This window comes from Budorcas taxicolor, chromosome 1 (assembly GCF_023091745.1).
Source record: "Budorcas taxicolor isolate Tak-1 chromosome 1, Takin1.1, whole genome shotgun sequence".
Taxonomy (NCBI): domain Eukaryota; kingdom Metazoa; phylum Chordata; class Mammalia; order Artiodactyla; family Bovidae; genus Budorcas; species Budorcas taxicolor.
Window position 1 is genome coordinate 6,455,278 of NC_068910.1, and position 24,579 is coordinate 6,479,856.

Here is a 24,579-nt window from a genome sequence, read left to right on the forward strand (position 1 = left end):
TAGGTCTTTCCAGAGCGGGTGGTAATCTAAAGCATAGTTGGAAGCCCTGCAGCCTTGTGGCCCCGCTGCTCTCATAGTTGTCAGCATCCTCACTAGAGCCAAGCGGCCACCAGCCAGCTCGTCCTCGCAGGAGGCCTGTGCTGCCTGACCGGCACAGTGAGACCCTTTAGAACACAGGAGACTGCGGAAGCGGGGCTAAGAGCTCTGGCTTGGAATTCAAGTGCTATTGACTGGCTCTGACCTTGGGCCATTTAGCATCTCTCAACCTGATCCTCGTTTGTAGACTGGAATGAAAAATCTTACGTTATGGGTTATGGTGAGGATTCGACATATTGATGTGTATGAATTTCCTAACACATTATCTGGTAGATAGTAGTTTTTTCCTTGTTGTTTAGTCTCTCAGTTGTGTCTGATTCTTTTCTACCCCATGAACTGTAGCCTGCCAGGCTCCTCTGTCCATGGATTTTCCAGGCAAGAATACTGGAGTGGGTTGCCATTTCTTACTCCAGGGGATCTTCCCAATCCAGGGATCGAACTCACGTCTCCTGCATATCTCCGGCATTGCCAGCAGATTCTTTACCACTGAGCCACCGGAGAAGCCTGGTAGACAGTAAATACACATTACGCAGTCACTGCTATTTTAGTTCTTGCAAACAGTGGTGGTTCTTTTCATGTGTACATCCATGGAATTAGAGAAGCACCTTTGAGGTCGAGCAGCGAGTCAGGCAGGACCAGGCCTGGAGTCCGTGACTCAGGCTCCTGGTGATGCTCACAAGTGTGCATCACACTTGTAAGCCACCGAAGACTCAAGGTAAATGCTTCTGAGCCAGATTTTTACTTTCCATCAGGATATACCTTGGGGATGGGCTTCCCAGGTGGCCCTAGTGGTAAAGAACCTGCCTGCAATGCAGGACACGTAAGAAATGAGATGCTGCTTCAGTCTCTGGACGGGACGATCCCCTGGGGGAGGGCGTGGCAACCCACTCCAGTATTCTTGCCTGGAGAATTCTTGCCTTGTGAGCTATGGTCCATAGGGTCTCAAAGAGTCGGACACGACTGGAGAGACTTAGCATGCACGCATGCATACCTTAGGGATGGAGCAAGCAGAGATGGACCTAGGAAGTCTTCATGTGGATGGGGGTGGATGGGGTAGGTGGGGTTGTAAAGAGACACAGTTACATAGCTTTGGATCCTCCAGGGAAGAGAGATCTCTCTACAGAGTTCAGGAGACTCATTCTCCTAGATAGGAAATTCTGTTGCTTTTTAAGAACCCCTCTCCCCAGAGTCCAGGTAGGGGTTGCCTCCAAGGAGACGACGGAGCGGCAGGGCTGCAAAGGGACTTCAGCCTGATTTAGGATTGTTTATTTTCTCTCCTTTAATAGGAGTTGAAAGAGCGAAAGAGCTGAAACAAAAACGACAGATGGTAGTAGTTGGTACTGTGTGGCGAGAGCAGGCAGTGTTTTCCTTTAATTTCTCAAAATAAAAAAAGTCAGAGATGCAGTTAGTCAAGCAGTTCAAAGATAAGTTTCCGATAGTTACATACTTTAGAACAGTGGTTTGCTTTTTTGTTTTGGATTTTTTTTTTTTTTTTTTGCTTGTTTTTGGTTTCTTTTGTGCTTGTTTTTTAACATTTTGAGGAACATTACCCTCTTTGAGAATCTAATGAGGTGATGATTCTTTTTCTGAAAGAAGGAGCTTTCAGGAAAAAAGTTTACAAGGAATGAGAACAGTCTGTATGAGCTGATGTGTAGTGGTTCCCTGCACAGGCATTAGTGTTTAAAAAGAAGCAAAGTGTAAAAGAGTATCTGTAGTATGCTATCTTTTGTATAAGAAAGAAAAGGATATTAAAAATACTCATGTAAAGGTTCATTTGTGCAAAGAAAATACAAGAACGGTGGACCAGGAGCTAAAGAGACGGAGTGGGTGGGAGGAAGTAGGAAGAGGGGAGCATGAACTAGGGATGAGGGGGTAGGGACATTTGTCTGAGCACCTCTCCTGGCAGCGGTGACTCCTAGAGCCCTAGTGACAGGCCACCTAGCCCAGAGGTCAGTAGGAGTTAAAAGCAGCCAGGATGTGGTGGACTCAAAATGGAGCATCAGCAGTTATAATGGAACCTGAAAGGGGTGCAAGTGAGTAACAGGTGCAGGGAGGACAGCTGGAAAAGGTGTTTTTGAGTGGGTTATGTAAGGTAGAAGGCAGGAGAAGCAGGGGGCAACAGAGGATGAGCTGGTTGGATGGCATCACCGACTCAATGGACATGAACGGGGAAGCCTGGCGTGCTGCAGTCCATGGGGTCGCAAAGCATCGGACACAACTGAGCGACTGAACAACAACATGTAAGGCTGAAGACAAAAAGAAATCTGCGCAAATACTGTATTAGTAAACTTGTTTCTCATAGGGGTATGGCAGTAACAATTCTGAAACTATGTGTATTCCGAGACTTAACAGATACACTATAGATAATGAGAGCCAGGTTTCTCCCTGAGAGAAGTTACAGATAAGGCAGGGAGGAAGGTTGGAACCAACTCTCAGTATGAACACATGGCTCTTTAATCCACATGTGGACTGATAATCCACATAAATAAAGGTATGTGTATATGCATGGGTTAGTACACACATGTTTTTTTCTGGCTCTGTTCTACTGAGATCTAGAAGCAATGATACCCTAGTAGCAGTGAATCTACTTAGCACCCAGATCTTGGTTTTTAAGTACCGTTCTCCCATAAAGGGAACCACGGCTCCTTAGGAAATGGGCTGATCCCGGGGTTGGGGCAGGGAAACTCCTAGAGGCTGGAACTCCTCATGTTATCAGAAGTAAAGAAGTGCTCTAAAGAGATCTGAGGGTTAACCAACCCTTGGGAACTCCCAGTGATGTGGAACTCGTTGAGCAACGAGATAAATGCTAGAAGCCACAACGTAAAATGATCATCTATGAGTTATACAGATAGGGGTAAATACTTGAGGAAGTAAATAACTGGGGGTAAAGCCAGGCAGCACGTAGCCCACTCTGAAGCCCGTCCTCTGCAGCAGGGGTCGGCCGACTTTTCCCGTGAAAGGCTAGGCGGTAGGGATGTGGGGGCTGCAGGTCATGTGGTCTCTGTCCCGGCCCCTCAGTTCTGCTGGTGTGTGCGAGCAGCCGCAGAATCCCTGCGTGAACAGGCATGGCTGGGTTCCCGTGGGACAGCTTACAGACCGAGCAGCCTGGGGGCCTAACTGCTGACCCCGTCCTCGAGAATGCCTGTGTTAGAAGACACCAGCTGATTGTTTCCAGCCGTTTACAGAGTAGATCTGGTTGCGTTTAGGGGGTAGGAGGGCTACAAGCGGAGACAGGTGAACTTGTAACTGACAATCAGTGTTTCTTGTGGCTTCAGAATTGCAGATTTGGAAAGAAACAGCTCTTATTTATAATGTCTCTTGTTCGGATTTCATGTGTCCCTGTTCTGGATGGTGGTATATAGTTTGGACTGCACTTCAGACCTAGATGGGAAGCTGAGCTTTACTCTCCCTAGCCATGGGACCTTGAACACAAGTCATTTAACTTCTCTGAGTCTCCATTTCCTCATATGTAAGACAGTGATGTTATCAGCTCTCAGGACAGGATTTCTGGACGAATCCCTAAAAGGAGCTGTTGTACCGTGTATTTCTCTAGGGGGGAAAGGAGGGAGTCAGTTGAGGAGCCTCTTGGAGGTTTAGGCCCACAGCCTTAGGATGTTGGTTGTTGCACCCAGGAAGACCTCCGTGTGGACGGCCGCGGCTGTGACGACTACCGATGTGTCGAAGTGGAGACCGACGTGGTGTCCAACACCAGTGGGTCTGCCAGAGTCAAGCTGGTGAGTGCTGGGCCCACGGTTTGTACTGATGTTGAGGAATGGGTCAGCTCTCAGGAGCCAGCCCCTCTGGGCTTTCAGGGTCCATTTTGTTCCAGGGGAAACAGACCCACAGCCAACTCTGGGAGGGCATCTGTGTAGATCTGAAGGACGCCTCTCCTTCTTAAAGGGCCCCTTTTCAAGTCCCACCACTGATCCTAAGGAGTCCCCGGAGGTGTGTGTCTGGGAGACGAGGGCGTGGTTGGGTGGCAGGCTGTCGGCCCCGAGTGAGGCCCCTTCTTGCTTGTGTCCACAGGGTCACACCGACATCTTGGTGGGCGTGAAGGCAGAAATGGGGACGCCGAAGCTGGAGAAACCAAACGAAGGTTACTTGGAGTTCTTTGTTGACTGGTCAGTACTCTGCACATGGTTTTAAAGAAAAGCGATTTAAAAGATAGAAGATTCAGAGAATGAACCTCTGGTTTCCTGCTGAGCCCACTTTTATTTTGTGTTTAATCATCCTTTATCCGGCCAGCAGGTATGTGCAGAGTTCTCTGCTGTGCCAGGCCCCAGGAAATGCAGGAGGAGGCCTGGGCATAGGGCCTGCCTTTGTCCTGATAAGCCAAGCCGGGCCTCATTTTCCCCGTCTGAAAAAGGAAGGTGCCTGCCAGGCCATCCAGCACACGGTAGTTACAAGAGTCATAGGAAATGATGGGTGTCACTGAGCTTTGAAAAATAATCATTTATACCTGACAAGACTCATCTGTGCTATAAGGCCCCATCGGTCTTCCGGCTCTAGCTTTGCAGAAAACTTTTCGTGACTCGCTCGGCAGAGCGGGGATGAGGACCAGCCAAGCATCTCGCAGGCTGGGGGGGGTGGCAGCCAGGCAAGCTGCGTGGGCGCAGGGAAGAGCAAAGACTCCGCACCCTCAGCAGCCAGCCGGCTGGCCTCGTCACTGCCTTCTCCGCCAGCTGTGTGACCTCGGGCTGGTTACCCAGCCCGTCTGTGCCTAAATCTTGCGATCTAAAGAATGGAGATGATGATACTGGGGTGATGATGAGGAAGTTAGGTGATGAAAATAGAGCGAGCACCCAGTCCTTACACATTCCATGGGCTTTCCAAAGTGTTCTTTCTCTCCACCTCCCCTTCGAAGGCATGGGGCTTTTCACCCGGCTGCCGGCCCAGTCTCATCTTCTGCCTGTAACTCCCTCTTCCAGCCAGCAGGGGCGACAGCGAGCCTTCTTGAAATGGATGAGGCTCTCTTGGTTCATGCTGGGTGCAGATATGTAATATTGATACTTCACTGGTGGAGGGGCAAGACCGCCCCCACAGTCAGAGAGTTCCTGAACAGACTCAGAGGACTCAGCGTGGAGCATGTCGTTGTACTCAGAGCTATGATTGTTACAGAAACACAGCAACCCGTGTGTAATAATTTTGCCTGAGGAAACCCATTAGAGACTCAACACCCAAGACTTTGACTGGTGACACAGGCACCGTCTGCTTTACACACAGTGAAGCTGCGGACTCCCAGAAGGAAAGCAGGCGTCTGGCATACACCGTACGATATCTGCACAGTCTCGGCCCAGTTTACCGCTGACTGGGTCCTCTCTTAAGAGCCGAGTGCTCAGATGCGAGCCAAGGGCCAGCCTCGCAAGCAGGCCCTCCTAAAGGTAGCAGCCGCCTGTGATGTCAGCCCTTTCCTGCAAAGATGCTGACCCACACTTGCATGCTGAGTTGCAGACTTGCAGGCTTCACTTCCAAACACAGACGTTGGTCCTCACAAAACTCCAGGAAGAGATGACACAAGGGGTTCCGAGAGGGTAAGTGACTTTCCTGGGTTCACACAGCTAGTCATGCCAGCTCAGGTCCAGCTGTGAGCCTTTGCTCTTCCTATTTCATACAGCCTGCAGAAGCCAGCGTTAGTGGGACGCCCTGCGCGGTTTCCAGAATGTGTCTGTTCATCTTTCGGGCTAGTTTTCCTCCCAGTGCGTTGCTGCCCCTAGTCCCGGTCCCCTGGAGCAGTCTCCCCTCGGTTCTGCCCAGCCGCTCTCGGCATTCCGGGTCATCCAGTGGAACCAGCCCATCTTTTAAGTAGCTGTACATGGTGGTGACCTTGTTCAGGCCTCCAGCTTATCCTTTCCTTTGCTCATGGAGGAAGAAAAAAATGCCTCTCTTGCTTTGATCTGCCTGTTCAGTGTGGTAAATAGTCAACGAAGAGCAGATACCACGTGTTAGGGGCTGTCATCTGCTCTCCTTTCTTCCTCTTCGTTATCTCCTGCCTCATTCCTCTCAGGCAGATCAAAGGCAGGCAGTGTGGCCAGGCCAGGGAGAGTGCTGCACTCATGCTTGCTGCAGGGGCCACGTTTCCCTGTGGCTCTGCGTCTGAACATGGCTCGAGGTTGGCCCACTGCCCGTGGCCCTTTCTAGTCCCGGCTGGAGAGGGTGGCTCTAAGGCGGGCGGAGCCTTTGAGCAGCCTCTTCCCCAGATCTGGCTTGTAGAAGTAAGCCCCTCTCTCCTGACTGAGAGTGGCTGCTCTCTTTCTCCTCTGTAAGTCTCAAGAGAACCTCAGCAGGCCTAGAAGCCCCACTTTTCGGGGAAGTTCTCCTGAATCTGTTTCTCAAGGTGGCACCCTTCTTCACGGAATCACCGTGAGATTCATAAAACCTCATTTTCCTGCAAACAAGAGGTCACCAGGCACCTCTGGCTGCCACCTTTATCAGAAGCTTATTTGCGTCTTCAAAGAGCAACTCATAGTTGTGTAAACAAACCCCCTACACTTTGACGCAGTGAATAAGAATGGCTTCCGGGCACCTGTGGCTATGCCCAGGCTTCAGGGTGCTGCCCCAAACCCCACCTGGGCCCCAAGCGTGGGGCTTCTGCCAGAGAGCTCAAGGCACACACCCATCCACAGGCTGAAAGAGAGGTGTTACCCAGTGGGAGAAAAGCAATTGGGGGGTGGTGGGACCCCCTCCTGCTTGCCTGAGCCCAGCTTGACTTAACTACTTGCCAGCAACCTTCATATTTTTAGTTATTTCAATTCCCAGTGGTAGAGAGGTCACGGAAAACTAATTGCTTTTCTTCTAATTGCTTCTACTTCTTTTCATCTGCTTGGAATCAAATACGGAGCCTGGGGTAGACACCTTCCCCACCCCAGTGATTTTCCCTGGGTCTCAGAGGTGATGCCCTGAGGGAAGGGTACCTGAGACATGAGCCTGATCCCTGTACCCGTGGAAGAGGAAAACAATGGGGTTCCTGAGCTCTGCTCCAGAGATAGCTGGTAGCACCTTTAGCTGGGAGCGGACTCGGACCTTCTAACTCCTGCCTCTGTGTCTGGCTCGTTAGTTGTAGTCTGAGAGTAGGCTGTGTTATAAGAAGGCTGAAACTTTGGGAAAGATGGTTCCATCTGAAGGCCAGAAGGTGAGACTTCGTGAGCTCAGTGTGTCACTCTGGTTACCCCCAGGGGCCGTCCGTCAGGTCCCTTCCCGGCTCTTTGGCCACCGGTTGATGGGTTTAGGGACTGTGTTTGGTCTCGAGAAGCTTCGGGTTTTAGCTGGGGCAGTTGGGGAGAACACACTTGATTCATGGACATTTCAGTGTGTCCCTCGCTTTTCACTCGTCCAGAATCTTAACTGCTTTTAAGTGTGATCACTTGTTTTCTTCACTCACGCTGAACCTGGATTGGTTTCAAGCCCTGAATTGGTGGGTGGAGCCACTCGATTTCTGTTCCTTACCTACTTCATGCTGCTTGAAGCGGGCACCGTTCTCGGCCGAAGGGTCGAGGGTGGGGGCAAAGCAGAGAGGTAACCTGCAGAAGTCATTTGAGGCTTGCTGGGCTCTGAAAGTCTGCAGAGCTGACGAGGTAACTCTCCCAGAAACTTCAAACGAGGGCTTAAGATGAAACACTCAGAAAGTGCCACTGTTCCCATACCCTTGGGGCGCTTCAGCAGGCTTGGAAATGAGCAGTGTGCCCCCAGAGGAGTCAGGGGAGCTGGGACCTGCCTAGGGGCTAGGGGCCTAGAGGGTGAGGCCCGGAGTCACCCCTGGCCCACCTGGCTGTAAGATGTCACGGCTCTGCGGGCGAGATCGATTGCAAGGGGAACAACAGTGGGCCTAGTGTCTCAAGTCCTGCTCCAGGTAGACATGGCCTTGATCTCAGCCTAATCCAGTCAGAGCAGAGATATGCCAAGCAGGAGGAGCAGGGTGGAGGTGATGAGTCAGGAGGCTGGAGAACTGGGAGTGGCAGCCTTCCCAGGATTTTTCTGTTTATCCAGCTCCATAAGCGATTTCCCAGCAGCCCTGGAAGAGGGGCTGGATCATACTTTATAAAGGATCCGAATCAGTTTCAGTAACTGTAATTATAGAAAGCACTTGTTTTATGCCATAAAACCCTGTGTATGTTCCTCGACTGAAGAATATACAGTGATGCCTGTGAACAGGGGGCTAAGGTTACCAGCCTGCATTCTTTCTCTCTCTCTCAACTTGGTACTAAATAGAGAAGCTGTTTTATTTAGGAGTCCCTTGGTCTGCATTCATTGACTCCAACATTTGCGGTCTAGTCATAAGTCCTAAGACCAGAGCACCCGTTCATTACCTTGAGACATAAGACATAAGACGGGCCCAAGAGCACTCACCTGACTGATGCTAGGATACAAGCCAAGCATGCTGAATGACACATTCGGGGAGGGCCCGGGAGCTTTCCATGGTCTCATGGGCTTCTAAATCCTCCTTTCTCTGGCTGCCAGCTATGCAGAAAGGGTTAACCTGTTTTTGTGTGTTTGTTTTTTTTTAAGGGTTGGGGGGAGAAATCATTTAAAATGGGAAAATTTTCCACTTTAAACCAGACCAGTGTCAAAAAAAACAGTGGGGTGTGGTTTTGTTGGTAGATTAATTTAGCCAACTGGCTTGGGAAGTTCTTAAACCATCCCTTTGGGCTGTAGAAGAGTTAATGAATCCATCCCGTCATTAGTCACACCCAGGAGGACTCAGCCTACTGTAATGAGGGAAGGATAAACATTTTAGGCATAAGGACCTCTGCAGGATTCGTCCACCCAGAGCTCTGTACAGATGCGCTTTTAAACACTTAAAAGATAGGACTTAATATTGATGGCTTAGGGTTTACATTAGAAACAGGTTGTCTTTTGCTGGCTCTGCAAAATAATGAACTTGGTCCCTAGTGACTTGATTAATTTACCATCAATGAGCTTCTTTTCATGGCTCGGTGCCCAAGTCTGGCCGAGGCCGGGAGGAAAGGAACGGTGAGGTTGCTATGGCCGTGGTGAAGTTTCTCTTAGGGATTTTTAAATGGGGGCGTTCTCCTGGCTTGTAGTGGTCGGGGAAGACTGTATGATGAGAGGAGCAATGTTATTACACAGCGCTACACTCTTGTTTCAGGATTCTTATATCTGTATTAGAATGGACCGGACAGAAGGGACAGTGAAACCTGTGAGGAGGTGAGGTTTGGTTCAGCATACAGATGGGGTGGGCACAGCCTTTGGCCTCCACAGAGGTTTTGCTCAGGCTGGAATCCCCCTGCCCGTCTATGGTCAGACCAGCTTGTCTCATCTTCAGGTTCGAGACTCCCTCCAACCCTCAACACCGACTGACATCCCCTGTGACCCTCCCCGACCGTTTCTGTGTGCCTGTTTCCATGTGACTCCCTGCTGCGTCCCTGGAACTGCTGACTTGGGTCTGTACCTGTCCCACTGTCTCTAGGTCGCTAGTGCCTAGTCCAGGGCCTGGAACCTTCCGGGAGGATGAGCGGATGGACAGGTGGACAGGGACCAGAGAGCTTCCACGTGTGGTTTTGTAGAGACCTACTGAAACAACTGATTTCTTGTCTTCCTGGGCCTTAAATTCATTACAATAAAATAATTACTGGGGTGTCTACGTACTCCACACATGTACCAAGGGCTTATTTTTGTTAAGGCAAAACCCTCAAAAATTTCCTATTAAAACACTGAGTAGTGCTTGGGGCGGGGCGGCGGCCGGGGGGGTCACACATGCTGATGCTTGCTCCTTCTTTGTTGAGGTCGTTTGGCATAAAATTCAGGAAGCTAAGAAGGCAAAAGCACTTCTCTTGAAAAATAACAAAGTAAAAGCGATAACCAAAGTGAAGAGATATTTAAGTCAGCCAACAGTTCTTAGTTTCCTGCCTTTCAGTACCATGATAATCTAAAGTTTATGACAGAACTCTGACATACTATTATATATGTCTCTTTTTAAAAACAGTTTTAATTGGAGGATAATTGCTTTACAGTACTGTGTTAGTTTCCGCATACATCAACATGAATCAGATATATGTGTATATGTGCATATCCTCAATAACCCCAGGAAAGTTACTGTGCCTGCACTGTGGCTTTGTCTTGAGAGTATCATCATCTAGGCTTGGTGTGTACACTGTCACCCCTCTGTAGACCAGACTCAGTCTCTTGGCCTCCTCCTTCCTTGGCCTGCCAGAGAAGAGTCTAGTAAACGTTCAAGATATGAGAGTTCATTATTGCTGGCGGTGGTTCATTTCACCAGTGTTCTTGCTTCTCTCTGGATAAAGATGGCTTCTGTGAGAAGTCAGTGGGCACTCCCACCACACACAGCAGCACAGCCAGGCACGGTCCTGGCCTGGCTCATGGCCTGTGTCTGGACGCTGGAAGAGGGGCAGGTGCAGCCTTCCCACACGGGCTTTCCTCCCAGCGCCCCCCAGGGAACCCGGAACAAAGCCTGCCTCTCTGCTCTGCATGCGACAAGACTCACCCCTTCCCTGTCGCCCTTCTGTGTAGTTCCGCCAGTGCTGCCCCTGAGTTTGAAGGTCGCGGAGGCGATGACCTTGGCACGGAGATTGCTAACACCTTGTACCGGATATTTAACAAGAGCAGCATCGACCTCAAGTCCCTGTGCATGAGCCCCCGCGAGCACTGCTGGGTTCTCTACGTGGACGTGCTGGTAGGTCTCACGCCACTGCGCCGGCCACGCCCCACGTCTCTGGGAAACCCGTGGGCCTGCTTTCCTCCCTGTGCTTTTCCCGTCTTCAGGTGGATACTCTCAGTTTCCAGGGTGAGACTACTTGGGGGAACACTGGCCTCCCACAATGGTTTTTAACTTACACACAACAGACGTGCAGGAGGGCACGGATGATGCCACCTGCCAGTAAATCTGCCAACAGCTGCACCATGGTAGCGCCCAAAATGATCCACAGGGGTTGTCTGGGAAGAAGGAAGCAAGAGATGTTCTGCAGACGGTGCCAGCAGAGCTGATCGGCAGAGTTGCGACGAGGAAGATGAGCATTCACCTGCATTTCTCTGTAGCTGTTACAGATGCTCTGCCAGTGGGCACTAGCCTTCCCCACTTATAAGTGAGGCACTGAGACACAGAGAAGTCAAGGGACTCTGCCAGGGGATCTCAGCTCGTGAGCAGTGATCCTGGGCTCCAAAGCCAGGGCTGTTTAACACCAGAGCCAACTCGTGACCTCACCTCATCATCCCTTGAAAACACTGTAGCCCACCTACCCTGACCCCCTTGTTTTCCCATGAGGACCCAAGGCCCTGCCTCTTTCCTTCTCCAAAGTCTGTGCCTGCAGGCGTCTTTCTGGCCTAGCCCTCCATTTCCTTCCTGGTGCTTCCCTCCCAGTCACTTGTCTGCCCGGTTTTGGGCACGTGGCAGTAATTCCTCTGACAGCTTTGCTTTGCCAGTTTCTTGCTCATGTACAGGCTCTTACTAGGTCTCCTTCCCTTTAATCTTGTGAACCTTGAGGTGAGTGACTACATCTTCCACTTCATATTGAGGGCAGAGGGCAAAGCCAGGGACCAAACAAGTCCTTTCATGAGTATGAAGATAAGGCTGATCTTGTGGGCTGATAGTGAGCTTCATTACTGGGAACAGCCTGGCTGTCTAATTGTCGGCCCTGTGTGAAACAGGGCAGGGCTTTCTGGAAACTTTTAAATTAGTTTGCTCATAGATGGGGCAGAGCTAGCCAAAAGAGCAGTGCTTAACTGTCCAGCAGGTTTGGGTCTGTTCTGAATGCTGATGCTTTGGGGTAAAAATAATGAAATCACAAGTTCATTTCCTTTTTTTCATCTCCAGTCTGTATTTGGAGTTTGCTTCCTACTAAGAAAAAGGAGTTTGCTTCCTACTAAGAAAAAGGAGTTTGATTCCTACTAAGCAGGTAGTTTTACAGGTGCTGGTTTTGAGGAGGGCGGGAACTGGTAGCCTGTAGTCATTGCCAAGAGTCATGCTTCACAGCTGCCCAGGGAGGTGCCACCCCACACACGTGTGGTTCGTTAGGAGGCTGGCCCAGCGCGGGGGCCTCATGCACTTTTGATTTGGACAGGCTTGTCCTCTCAGTGCAGCCTCTTGCAAAACTGGTGAACATCAAAGAGACACTGTCTCACCTTAGAACCGTAGGCTTCTCCCATGAGCAGGGATACATGGTGAACAGGAACAGCTCAGGGTGCACTGAGTCCTGGTCACCCGCAGGCCTTCTGCATCGGAATTTCTTCTCCAAAGGGGTTGTCAGCAATGAAGATGGAGAAGCTGTGGACACACTGGACAGTGGGAGGAGAACAAAGGGAAGATGAAAGAGCAAATTAGGATACATTTTTAAAACACTTAGCTGATGCCTCCTGTGTGCCCGACACTGTGGAGGACTTTACAAAGACTCATATGTTGAACACCTCTGGAAGATAGAGTGGCTTTCACCCTTTGTGAACCCTGGAAAAGTGGGTCCAGACTGGGGAAGTCAGCAGTCACCTAGCAAAGACAGGAATCGAAGCAGCCTGTCCAGCGCCAGCGTCTAGCCGTGCAGCAGTCTGTACGTGAACCAGGGTGCAGGGGAGCTAGTCCGGCTGCTCGACCAACATGCTGCAGTTATCAAGCCAGCTGGTAATACAGGCTGGGAGATCATATTCTGATAAGCAGTAATTATATGAGGTGGAGGAGAGATGCTTGGAGTCTACTGGAGGCTTGCCCAGAAAGCTTAAAGGTGGGAATTAGAGTCGGTACTGGGCGTGGACGCAGTGCGTGAGACATGCCAGGTGTGACTGTTGATTCTCAGAGTTGGGAAGGCCCGGGCTTTGAGCCTGCCTGTCTTCCATAAATAATTGCCAAGCTCCTCCTTCCCAGCAGCCCTTCTGCTGGGCTCTGAAGAGAAAAGAATAAACAGAGCCGACAGCGGCCAGCCTCAGGGATCAGTAGTTGAGATGAAGAGGAGACAGACCCTAAATAAACACCCATGGAAATACACTGCTTTTCTTTCTCCACGTGACTTCCTCTCCTCTCTTCCCATTGGCTTTATTCCATAACCTCAGGCCAAGGCTTCTTGAGAGTAAGGAAGAAGGGTGTGTTGCCCTCCACTTAATGATGGGCTCCAACCCTCCCTGGACAGGAGCACTCGAGTACAGTTAATACTTTTGCTCATGGGTGAAGACGTGCGAAAGACCTTGGTTGTTGCTACGCTTAACAGAGACCATGGAGTGAGAGGTGTTTGAGCATCAGATTTACATCGGTCATTACGAGCAGCAGTGACTGCGGTCGTCAGCGTGATCCTGGTGGCGGCGGCAGCATCAGTGGCCGCAGTTCTGTAACCTGTCTGGAGGCTGGGTATATGCAAGCAGCGATGACCGGAATGCTTGCCGAGTGCTTCTGAGAGTTAGCTGGGGCAAAACGCCAGTGAGCAGTTTTTCCCTTAGCGTAGGCCCGACTGCCTGTCCACACAGTCTGGGGCCTCTGAGCGGTGGTCCCACAGCTGGGGCAGCAGGCAGCGCTTGCAGTTAGGGTGAAGAGCCTGTGTGTGGCGGCGAGCCGCCCGAGCAGCCCGGCTTCCTGGTCTGTATAAACACTTGGTCCATATTTTTTAGGAACCAGCGTGCTTTCATAAGGTGAGAAATGATGCTCACTGCTTCTCCCCGCCTCACTCCCTGTCTCCCTTAGCTGCTGGAATGTGGTGGGAATTTGTTCGATGCCATCTCCATAGCTGTGAAGGCTGCGCTCTTCAACACAAGGTAAGCCTTGCTGCAGACAGCGCCGGGGCCCGTGGAGACCCTGAGGGGCACTTGCAGTGGACCGCGGATGGCGTTACGACTGAAGCTCGTCGGAGAGGATAATAAGGGGCTTCCCCGTCGACAGTGGTGGTATTTAATTTTAAGCTTCAGAAAACAGATTTCATAAGTTAAAAATAGATATATTTCTGTGTTTATATTTTGGATTATTATTTTCATAAGTAAACATGCACCATGTAGAAAAATGTTCGAAAACCACAGAACAGCAGAATGAGTCGAAACCAGTGGCCCAGCCAACCGTCCAGATACTCTCACTAGATAAAGCTCCACAGGGGCCAGGGCTTTGCTCGCTTTGTACTCTGCTCTCTGGGCCTCCCTCGTGGCTCAGGGGTCAAGAACCCACCCGCCAACTCGGGGGACATGGGTTCGATCCCTGGGTTGGGAAGACCTCCTGGAGAAGGAAATGGCAATGCACTCCAGTGTTCTTGCCCGAGAAATCTCATGGATAGAGGAGCCTGATGGGCTACAATCCACAGGGTCCCAAAGAGTCAGACACGACTTAGCAACTGAACAACAACGATGACAAACATAAATACCCCCAAATGGACATTACGGTTATTTTCAAGTGCTCACATTATGGGTGATTAAAAAAGTGATTTCAGAGTTTTCCTGTGGTGGAATTTAGACCACTTGCACAGTTTAAAATACAACAAACAAAAACAAAGTTGAATAAATGTAGGTCAGATGTTGCAGGATCAAAGCTCTGTTGAGACGAAAGCTGTAGAGTCCCCTTCCCCTTGCTGGGCCTTTAGACTCCTGGCCGACACTAGCCAAGGGCAGGCCTGGCCCTCGTGGCCACTGTGAGGCCTCGCGTCCCAGATGCTGTCCGCAGCAGCCTGGCCTTGGGCTCTGTTGGAGAAGAAAGGAAGTTGCCGTCTGTTGTACCTCAAGCCTCAGAAATCACTCCCTGTCTTGCCAGCTGGTTGCCATGGGCACCAAGGCAGAAAGGGAGAGGAGAACCAGATGAGGCTGTTGGGCTGTAGGGGAAGTGTTGGGCAAACTGTACATCAGAATGGTAAACCCAGCTGCTCAGGCTGGGGAGGACAGCTGTCGTGGGCATAGCTTTCAAGTCCCATTCCCAGAGCACAGCAGCCATGCCGGCAGCAGGGGGTGCGGACTCTGCAAGGCACTCGGTGCCCCTGGTGTGTGGAGAGGACTCTGTATAGTCAGGGCCTGCTAGAAGGGTGGCGGCCATTCTCTCGAGAACATCCTCTAGCCCTTCTGATGAACCACATTATGGCCAGAGGATTGGGAAGGGGTGGGGGTGTGTGTGTGTGTGTGTGAGATGGGAAGGGGTATGTGTGAGTGTGTATGCGTGCTTTGTGATGGGAAGGGGTGTGTGTGTGTGTGTGTGTAAGAGATGGGAAGGGGTATGTGTGTGTGTATGCGTGCTTAGTGCGTATATGATGGGAAGGGGTGTGTGTGTGTGTGTGAGATGGGAAGGGGAATGTGTGAGTGTGTATGTGTGCTTTGTGTGTGATGGGAAGGGGTGTGTGTGTGTGTATGTAAGAGATGGGAAGGGGTATGTGTGAGTGTGTATTCGTGCTTAGTGTGTATGTGATGGGAAGGGGTGTGTGTGTGAGATGGGAAGGGGTATGTGTGATTGTGTGTGTGTGTGAGAGAGATGGGAAGGGGTATGTGTGAGTGTGTATGTGTGCTTTGTGCGTGTGTGATGGGAAGGGGTGTGTGTGTGTGTATGCGTGCCTATTTTTTACCGTATCAGAATTCAAACTGTTCACCTGATATTACTTAGTACTTCAACCCTGGGGGCCCCTGGCATGGAGACTTCACGCGGGGCAGACCATAGCAGGACTCCTCGGGGCAGGACCCTAGCAGCACGTTCTCTGGCTGAAACCCCTCTGCTCTGGACCTTGGCGTGTGTAGGGACAGGCACCAGGACTGAATCAGAGGGGGCTCTTGTCAGAGTCACAGGGAAAAGCACCGGCGCTGCTTCCATAACCGGAGCTGGATGGACCGCCTCTTCCTTCCTGGCCCCACCCCACACTGGAATGAGCCGGCTTTATGGCGCCACTGTGTTTCTAGCACCCAGCTCAAGAAACAAGAACAGCGCCCGCCCCCGGAAGTCCTCCCACCCTGTACCCCCATGCAGTCACTGCACCCCCCGAGGATAACCACAGCCCTAAAGCAATAGGTCGCTTTGTGCGTGGTCCACACGGAATCCCGTGGTGTTTTCTCGCTGATGTCTGCCTCGGTCACTGAGCATTATGTTTCGAGACTTCTGTGTTGTGGCTTGTGGTCATGGCCCTCTGTTTTGCTGTGTGCTGTTCCACTGCCGGTGAATATGCCACACTGATGTATCCATTCTTCTGCTGACGAGCACCTGAGTAGTTGCCAGTTTTGAGCTCCTGCAAATAGTGGTAGCAGATACTGTGAAACAGTTTTCCAGATTGCTTTTACCAAATGATACTGCTAGCTTTGTGTAGAGTCTGAGCTGCTCTGCGTCTTTGCCAGCCCACCCCCCCCCCCTTTTTTTTTTGGTCTTTTTAATATTAGCCATTCTGGTAGGTGTGTCTTGGTATCACATTGTAGTTTTATTTTGCACTTTCCTGATGAATATTTTAAGTTGAGCACCTTTCTGAGTGTCTTATCGGCTATGTGAATAGGCTCTTTTTTGAGGTTCCTGTTGAAGTCTTTCGCCCATTTCTGTTGAGTCGTCTGTCTTTTCTGTTCGGTAGGAATTCTTTGTGTAATGTGTCAGTTTATACACTCACACAGAGAAATAATTTGTTTTCTCCATTCTGGATGATCTTTTAGTTTCCAGATAATGCCTTTTGACAAACAGAAGCTTATCGTCTGTGTTACATCGTGCACATGCACAGGCGCACCTTGTCTCACTGCACGCCGCTGGATTGTGCTTAGCAGGTGCGGCCTTCTCTGCAAAGTGAAGATCTGTGGCCGTGCTGCAGCCAGCAGGTCCGTCAGCACCATTTTCCCAACGGCATCTTCTCACCTCACGTCTCTTGCAGTATTCAGACTTCTTCCTTATGTACATATTTGTCACAGTGACCTGTGATCAGTAATTTTTGACGTTACTATTGCAAGAAGGTTCACATGATGTTTAACATTTTTTAATGTGTTTTTCACAGCGAGCTCAAATCCAGTGTTCTGTGACAACCGAGGTGGGTGGGATGGGGTGGGAGGTGGGAGGGAGGTTCAAGAGGGCGGGGACATACGCATACCTATGGCTAATTCATGTTGGTACACGGCAGAAACCAACACAATATTGTAAAGCAGTTATCCTCCAGTTAAAAATATCCTCCAGTTTGTTTTAAGAGTCTTTTAAAATTAAGGTATGTGCACTTTTTTCTTTTTTCATTTTCTAGGTATAATGCTTGCGCCAAGCTTATAGACTGCACTATAGTATAAACATGGCTGCATATGCACTGGGGAGTGGCCGAGTTTTCATGGGACTTGCTTTATTGTGATGTCTGCAACCAGACCTGCCGTGTCGCCAAGATGTGTGTGTGTGTGTTCAGTTATAATTGAAGGCTAGTTTTGTTTCCTTTACAACGAGTACTCTGTGTCCTATTTAATAATCTTTGTCTACTTGAAGGTCGTGAAGATGTTCTTAGTTAAAAGCTTTATTGTTTCACCTTTTACATCTGTGGTCCGTTTAGTATGGATTTTTGTGTTTGGTGAGAAGGTAGGGATCAGGGCTCATTTTTGGATCTCTGTTGACCAAGTATTGTTTTAAATTTCATTTTTAAATTTTTTGTTGTTGGCTGAGGTATAATTCATGTAGCTTCAGGTGTATAACATAGTGATTTAGTATTTTTATATATTATACTCCATTTACAGTTACTCTAAAATATTGACTATATTCTCTGTGCTGTACAATGTATCCGTGAAGCTTACTTATCTCATTCACAGTACTTAGTTTGTGCCTCTCGATCTCCCCCCTCTCTAGCCCCTCTCCACTTGCCTCTGCCCAGCATCACTTTTTAAAAGACCTCCTTTCCTCACTGCACCCTTTTGGCAGGGCTGAGGGCAAACTCAAGCACAGCATGACTTCATCTTCTGAGGCACAGGGATTCCAACTCAAGAAAAAGAAGTTACCATGCTTCCTTTCAGTAACTGGGAATTTTAATTCTGCTTCTAGGATACCAAGAGTTCGTGTTCTGGAAGACGAAGAAGGGTCGAAGGACATTGAACTGTCCGATGACCCCTACGACTGCATCCAGCTAAGCGTGGAGAATGTCCCCTGCATCGTCACCCTGTGCAAAGTATGAGCTTACACCTCATGGTTTTTTCTTCCCTGTCAATCTCCTCCAACCGTGGCCCGTTAAGGTTACCTAGTAGGTTGAGAAGTTATGGTTTACAACCCGTACAGAAGTACCTTTAACCTAAATCCACTAATTTTGTTATATTAGAGACTACTACCATAAACAGCTTTCTCTTTTTAACTGGAAGATGTGGCTCTGGTCTCAGGAGCACATGAATGGGTTCATAGTAACAGTAGCCAGAGTTTGCAGAGCTCCTTCTGTCTACCAGGCATTTCACCAAAATATCTTGAGTGCATATTTCCTTTACTTCTTTCAACTCTGGTGTCTGGGCTGCTTGAATAGTAAAAAGGTGGTTGAAAGGCGGACACTGTCCCCTCTGTGGGCCCTAATGAGCACATCTGTGAAATGAGGGCTGGAGCAGGGCCTGGGTGTCTAATACATCAAGCGTGGAGCGCCGAGGCCTGTGGAGCGGAGCGGCTAGCTGACGCTGAGGCGTGACTGGCACCGCCCAGGACTGTGCAAAGAGGCCTGTTCTGACTGAGACTGTCATGATTCCACTCGGGATTCACTGGATACAGATCAGGCTGACAAGCCAGGTTTAATTCCACCAGGATCGCTACATGAGCCTGGGCTTTGTGAAATGTTGGGACGACCAGAGCCACCTGCCCTTGACTCATTCTTGAGCGCGTCCATCAGCATGGGCCCTCAGCATTCATCTCTGTCATCAGTGAAACATCCAGGAGACCTCTGCTGGAGACCCCTGGATAGCCCCTGACTTGGAAGGTCTCTGAATTTTAATTCTGACCACCATCCCCCGCACCATGTATTTCCATTTCATGCTTCTGTTACAGTTTACACAGCCTTTCAACAGCACGGCAAACAGTGCTTCAGATATTCTCCTTATGAACAGAATCTAACATTAGGCCTGAATGGGTGTATGGGCATTGCCTCTGCGAGGCCCTCGGGGTGTGCGTTGCCCACGCGTGCGCACTGCTGCCCTCATCTTGCAGATTGGCTATCGGCACGTGGTGGACGCTACTCTTCAGGAGGAGGCCTGCTCCTTGGCCAGTTTGCTGGTGTCCGTGACCAGCAAGGGAGTCGTGACGTGCGTGAGGAAGGTGGGAAAGGGCAGCCTGGACCCAGAGAGCATCTTCGAGATGCTGGAGGTGCGTTTGGTTCTGAAGTGGGTGCTGGTACCTGGCTGGGGGCGCTTGCTGCCTCCTGCCCCCTTGGTCACACGGGACATTCTCCCCATTTTCCCCTCTTCACCCCAGTTTTGGGGATTGGAGGGCAGCTGGTATAAGGCAGATGTCGCTGAGCTTGGGACCAGGAGGTAGCGACTGGCCCATAAGAGTTCCTTATCCTCTCCTTCTCTGACCCCAGTGCCACGTTTCTGAATAAGAATGTTGGACTGATAATGTTAAGAGTCACTTGTAACTGCCAAATCCCAGGCTTCGGTGATTGGATGAGAGAACTGAAATCCTGGCTGACTGCTTCCTGCCTGCTAAGGAGAGTGGGCAGAGGTGGAGCTGGGGGCACAGGATGGTGGTCTCCCCATTCTGTGTGGGCCTGGAAGCATGTAAATGGAGATGAAGAAGGATGGGGGAAAGCCCCCCACGGCCTCTGGGTGGGTTGCTCCCCTCGGTGCCCCCAGGCCTGGCAGCAGCACTCGGGCGCTTTCCAGCTGCTCCTGAACTGACTGGTTGGCACTCCCATCCCCTCCACTCCTGATAAAGCTTAGACACTCAGCTGGTTGTGTGTCTGCCGCCCCAGCCACTGTAACCTCTCCTGCAAATCCAGGTCCAGATCTCGCAAGCCCTGGTGGCCTGTTTGTCTCATTTCCTGTTCTCTCCGTCTTCATTCCTATGAATAATCAGTTTCCCTAGTCAGTGTCCCCTACTTGGACATTTTTTCCTTTTCTTAATGTTGCGATAAAAATCTTTCCAAAGTCACTTTGGACCTTAATCCTGATTTCGCATTTCATAGACTCAGTCCCTTCCTGGTCTTTACACTAAGCTTCTCTTCATATGAGTTTTCGTGATATGGGGGTCTCATCCCTTGTTATAGTCCGGGGTCAGGGGAAAAGCCCCACAGCCCTGGGGAGAGTCCACCGATGACTAGGAGGACTGGGGTGGTGCCAGGGCCTGGGTGTCTTTCTCCCTGACATTGTCGGGAATGGAACCAGTAGCACAAGTGAACTAAAGCTGGTATGAGACCGTGGAAGGCTTGGAGAGGAAACTTGTAGTCGGTTCATAATGTTCTTGAACTGATTCACGTGACCCAAAAACAGTTGCATGAAGAAAGATTTTTATATAGTTGGGATTTTTTTGTCAAAGCCCCCTTCTGTCTGCTGTGTAGGGGGCTAATTAGGAAATCTATGGCGTTGTCTGACCTCGTGACATGCCTTGATTCCAGCAACGTATGCTTTTAGCATCTCTGCATGGCAGTAACATCAAAGACTCTATTCAGGTATTGACTTTGGTCCTATCTGAGCAGGTCTCCTTTGGTGGCAGGCAGATTAGACACTGCTTGTTAAGAAGGGTTCCCAGCACCATCCGCTCCTTCATCAGACAGATTCTGGATTCCCCGTGGTCTGCCCAGGCCTTCTCTCTGCAACGCAGTGGCTGTAGCCAAGTTCTGACTGGGCTGACTGTTCTGCTGCTTCCAGTGGCAGCAGCTAAGGACCGAGGCCACTTTGGTTCCTTGCTGCTTGCTGCTTGGGGGCTGCCTTCTTCTTTTTCCCCTTTCTCAGAATAGAGGCCTTCCCAGAAGGTTAACTATTGTGGTGTTGGGGTTTGGAGGGTTGGTTTTTTTTGGCAGCACCTGGTCTTAGTTGCAGCATGCAGGATCTTTAGTGGTGGCATGTGGGATCTACAGTTCCCTGTCCAGGGATCGAACTCGAACCCCCTGCATTGGGAGTGCAGAGTCTCAGCCTCTGGACCACCAGGAACTCCCTGGGGTTTTTATGTTGAATGAAAGTCCTGTAAGGCCGATGGAATGTGTGCAGCTTTGGAATGGCTGGTTGGCAGGGACGCTTCTCTCAGTCAGAGTACGCGTGCCTCACGGGCGGGCGTGTGCCCTCTTCTGTCTGCCCTTCTCCGTCCTGCAGACTGGCAAGCGCGTGGGCAAGGTGCTGCATGCCTCCCTGCAGAGTATTCTACACAAGGAGGAGAGCCTGGGGCCCAAGAGACAGAAAGTCGGATTCCTGGGCTGATATGCACAGCAGCCTCCAACTGCGGAATGTTCGCCTTCTCCTTTTCCCTGGAAGCTGAAGTTTGTAACATTGTTTTCTTAACTGCTGTGAATTTAAGGCAACATTTGTACATGTGAAATTAAAGTCTATTTTCTGGTCTTGCGTGTGGTATGGCTTGACTTCTTCAGCTGTACGCCAGGATGCCATTTGTGGCTCCGCCACAACTGACCCTTATCTAGGAAATGACAACTAAGTCCAGAGACCTGCTCCAGTGGAGGACTCTGGTCCCAGGCCTCTCCAGGGAGACTTGTCTCCTGCTGCAGGAAATCAGAACAACAAACACACACACTAAAATAAGACCTAGCAGAAAAATAGTTCAAAGGAAATGCTTATGATATCAGTATCAGTTCAGTCGCTCAGTCGTATCTGACTCTTTGCGACCCCACGAACTGCAGCACACCAGGCCTCCCTGTCCATCACCAACTCCCAGAGTTCACCCAAACCCACATCCATTGAGTCAGTGATGCCATCCAACCATCTCATCCTCTGTCGTCCCCTTCTCCTCCTGCCCTCAATCTTTCCCAGCATCAGGGTCTTTTCAAATGAGTCAGCTCTTCGCATGAGGTGGCCAAAGTATTGGAGTTCCAGCTTCAACATCAGTCCTTCCAATGAACACCCAGGACTGATCTCCTTTAGGATGGACTGGTTGGATCTCCTTGCAGTCCAAGGGACTCGCAAGAGTCTTCTCCAACACCACAGTTCAAAAGCATCAATTCTTCGGCGCTCCGCTTTCTTTATAGTCCAACGCTCACATCCATACATGACCACTGGGAAAACCATAGCCTTGACTAGATAGACCTTTGTTGGCAAAGTAATGTCTCTGTTTTTTAATATGCTATCTAGGTTGGTCATAACTTTCCTTCCAAGGAGTAAGCGTCTTTTAATTTCATGGCTGCAATCACCATCTTCTTATGATATATATATTGTCAATTTTCTCCCCCTTCGAGCTTTCAAGATGACACTCACACACAATATAAATGCAGCTCGTGCATTTGGGGGCTTCCTGGTTGAGGAGATGGAGAAGACATTCTGCCCTGGGTACCGACCCAGGGCTTCTGCCTGGCTGGTGAGCCTTCCCGAGTTTTGGGCAAGCCCAGTTCTTGCTACTGGCCCTCTAAGAGATCCCAGCCGAGCTCCCCTAGGGTCTGGTCCTGAGCCAGCCTTTCTTATCACTCTTGTTTGGAAATTGCTTCATGTTTTATAACCACTCCCTGGTGTTTTGTAAGATTTCCAGGTTTTATCAATATTAAGAAGGCTGCTTTAGAGATGTTGCCATTTGATTACTCAGCCCGCCTTCATACTCTGGGGACAGAAGGGGAAGCCATTCTTCTGGCTTTCAGAACGCGCTTTCTGTGAGCCCGTGTTCTACTCACAGGACAGCGTGCTGGAATTCAGTCTATTCATGGGTTGAAGCAGTCTTGGTATTCCTTTTCTGGGGGAACTGAAACTCCCCAATCGATCAAGAGAGCCCTGGGGAAGGAGCTGATTCATGAAGGAGTGTTTCAGCGTGGCATTTTACTCTCTTCATATCATTAAACAAACAGGGTAAGGAGTTAGGAATTTTTATTGCCAGGTGGAAAGAACATAATGTGCACTGAAGCCCTTGCAGGCTGACTGCAGAGGTCCTGGCGTGGGCGCCTCCTCCCGGCCTGGCCAGGGGTGCCCAGTGGAGAGGAGCGGCTGCCTAGACTTGGAGCTGCTGCCCTGTGGAGAGAACGGCCGGGGCTTGCTTCTTTTGCTTTATTTCCAGGGAGAGTCCTCACGGGTGCTGCCACGGTGCTGCCAGCGAGGCGGCAATCAGCCTGTTCCTCTTCCCCTGGCGCTGGTTGGCTGCCTGTGATGGAGCGTTCACAGTGGGGCTGCGCAGCTGCAACCAGAACGTGAACACGGTTGAGAAGCCTTCGGTTTCGGTGATCAGAGACATCAGAGAGTTGCGACAGACAGGTGACGCTGTCCCAGTCCAGCTGTGCCACAGCTACCCTCCTGGGCCTGCTGGCGGAGCCCGTCCAGTGCAGATGAAGGGGAGAGGCAGATGTCGGCATGTCTCTACCGCCCCATCCGTACCTTTCCTTGAGGGCCACCCTGCCTGGAAGAAGCGTCCATCACAAATGAAACAAAACACCAAGTAAGCAGGGTCTCTCCAGAGAGGCTTTCCTGGAATTGTCTGGTTACTGCAGCTCTCAGAATAAGGAAAGAGAACTGAAGGCAGAGACTGGCAAAGACTTGGGAAAATACTGTCCCAGAGAAATCCACTACTTCATTCAGCAGAACCAGAGCTGTCTTTAGTGGCCATTAAATCAGTGTTGGGGAGAAGAGCTATAATCAGCCAGAAGGCCATCAGGAGCTTGTGGGCGGGGGGCTCAGTGAGGGTGGGCATGGAAGGAATGGAGTATTACAGAATATTCTAATTGCTTTTATTCTTTCTCTGATTCCTTGGTCTCTCAAATCGTGTAAATTCAAGCCTACAAAGCACATGAATTTCGAAAATTGACAGCAGTTTGCGTTTTGCTCAGTAAAAGCAGTGGTCTCCCATATAACTGCTGGTTCAGTTCAGTTCAGTCGCTCAGTCATGTCCTACTCTCTGCGACCCCATGAATTGCAGCACACCAGGCCTCCCTGTCCATCACCAACTCCCAGAGTTCACTCACACTCACATCGATCGAGTTGGTGATGCCATCCAGCCATCTCATCCTCTGTCGTCCCCTTCTCCTCCTGCCCCCAATCCCTCCCAGCATCAGGGTCTTTTCCAGTGAGTCAACTCTTTGCATGAGGTGGCCAAAGTACTGGAGTTTCAGCTTTAGCATCATTCCTTCCAAAGAACACCCAGGACTGATCTTTAGGATGGACTGGTTAGATCTCCTTGCAGTCCAAGGGACTCTCAAGAGTCTTCTCCAACACCACAGTCCAAAAGCATCAATTCTTCGGTGCTCAGCTTTCTTTATAGTCCAACTCTCACATCCATACATGACTACTGGAAAAACCATAGCCTTGACTAGATGGACCTTTGTTGGCAAAGTAATGTCTCTGCTTTTCAATATGCTATCTAGGTTGGTCGTAACTTTCCTTCCAAGTAAGCGTCTTTTAATTTCATGGCTGCAGTGATTTTGGAGCCCAAAAAAATAAAGTCTGCCACTGTTTCCACTGTTTCCCCATCTATTTGCCATGAAGTGATGGAACCAGATGCCATGATCTTAGTTTTCTGAACTTTGAGCTTTAAGCCAACTTTTT

The 24,579-nt window shown here is 50.1% G+C and overlaps 1 protein-coding gene across 1 annotated transcript in view; it reads left to right on the forward strand.

Annotated features, from left to right (window-relative positions):
- EXOSC7 (exosome component 7) overlaps window positions 1–21,449 on the forward strand; it is a 28,542-nt gene extending 7,093 nt beyond the window's left edge. Inside the window, exons 2-8 of the mRNA XM_052638901.1 lie at window positions 3,729–3,830; window positions 4,123–4,217; window positions 10,582–10,744; window positions 13,727–13,797; window positions 17,975–18,098; window positions 19,109–19,264; window positions 21,208–21,449. Coding sequence (XP_052494861.1) covers window positions 3,729–3,830; window positions 4,123–4,217; window positions 10,582–10,744; window positions 13,727–13,797; window positions 17,975–18,098; window positions 19,109–19,264; window positions 21,208–21,312 — 816 coding nt within the window. The 3' untranslated portion in view covers window positions 21,313–21,449. The remainder of the gene's footprint in view (window positions 1–3,728; window positions 3,831–4,122; window positions 4,218–10,581; window positions 10,745–13,726; window positions 13,798–17,974; window positions 18,099–19,108; window positions 19,265–21,207) is intronic.
- The last annotated feature ends 3,130 nt before the right edge of the window (window positions 21,450–24,579 follow it).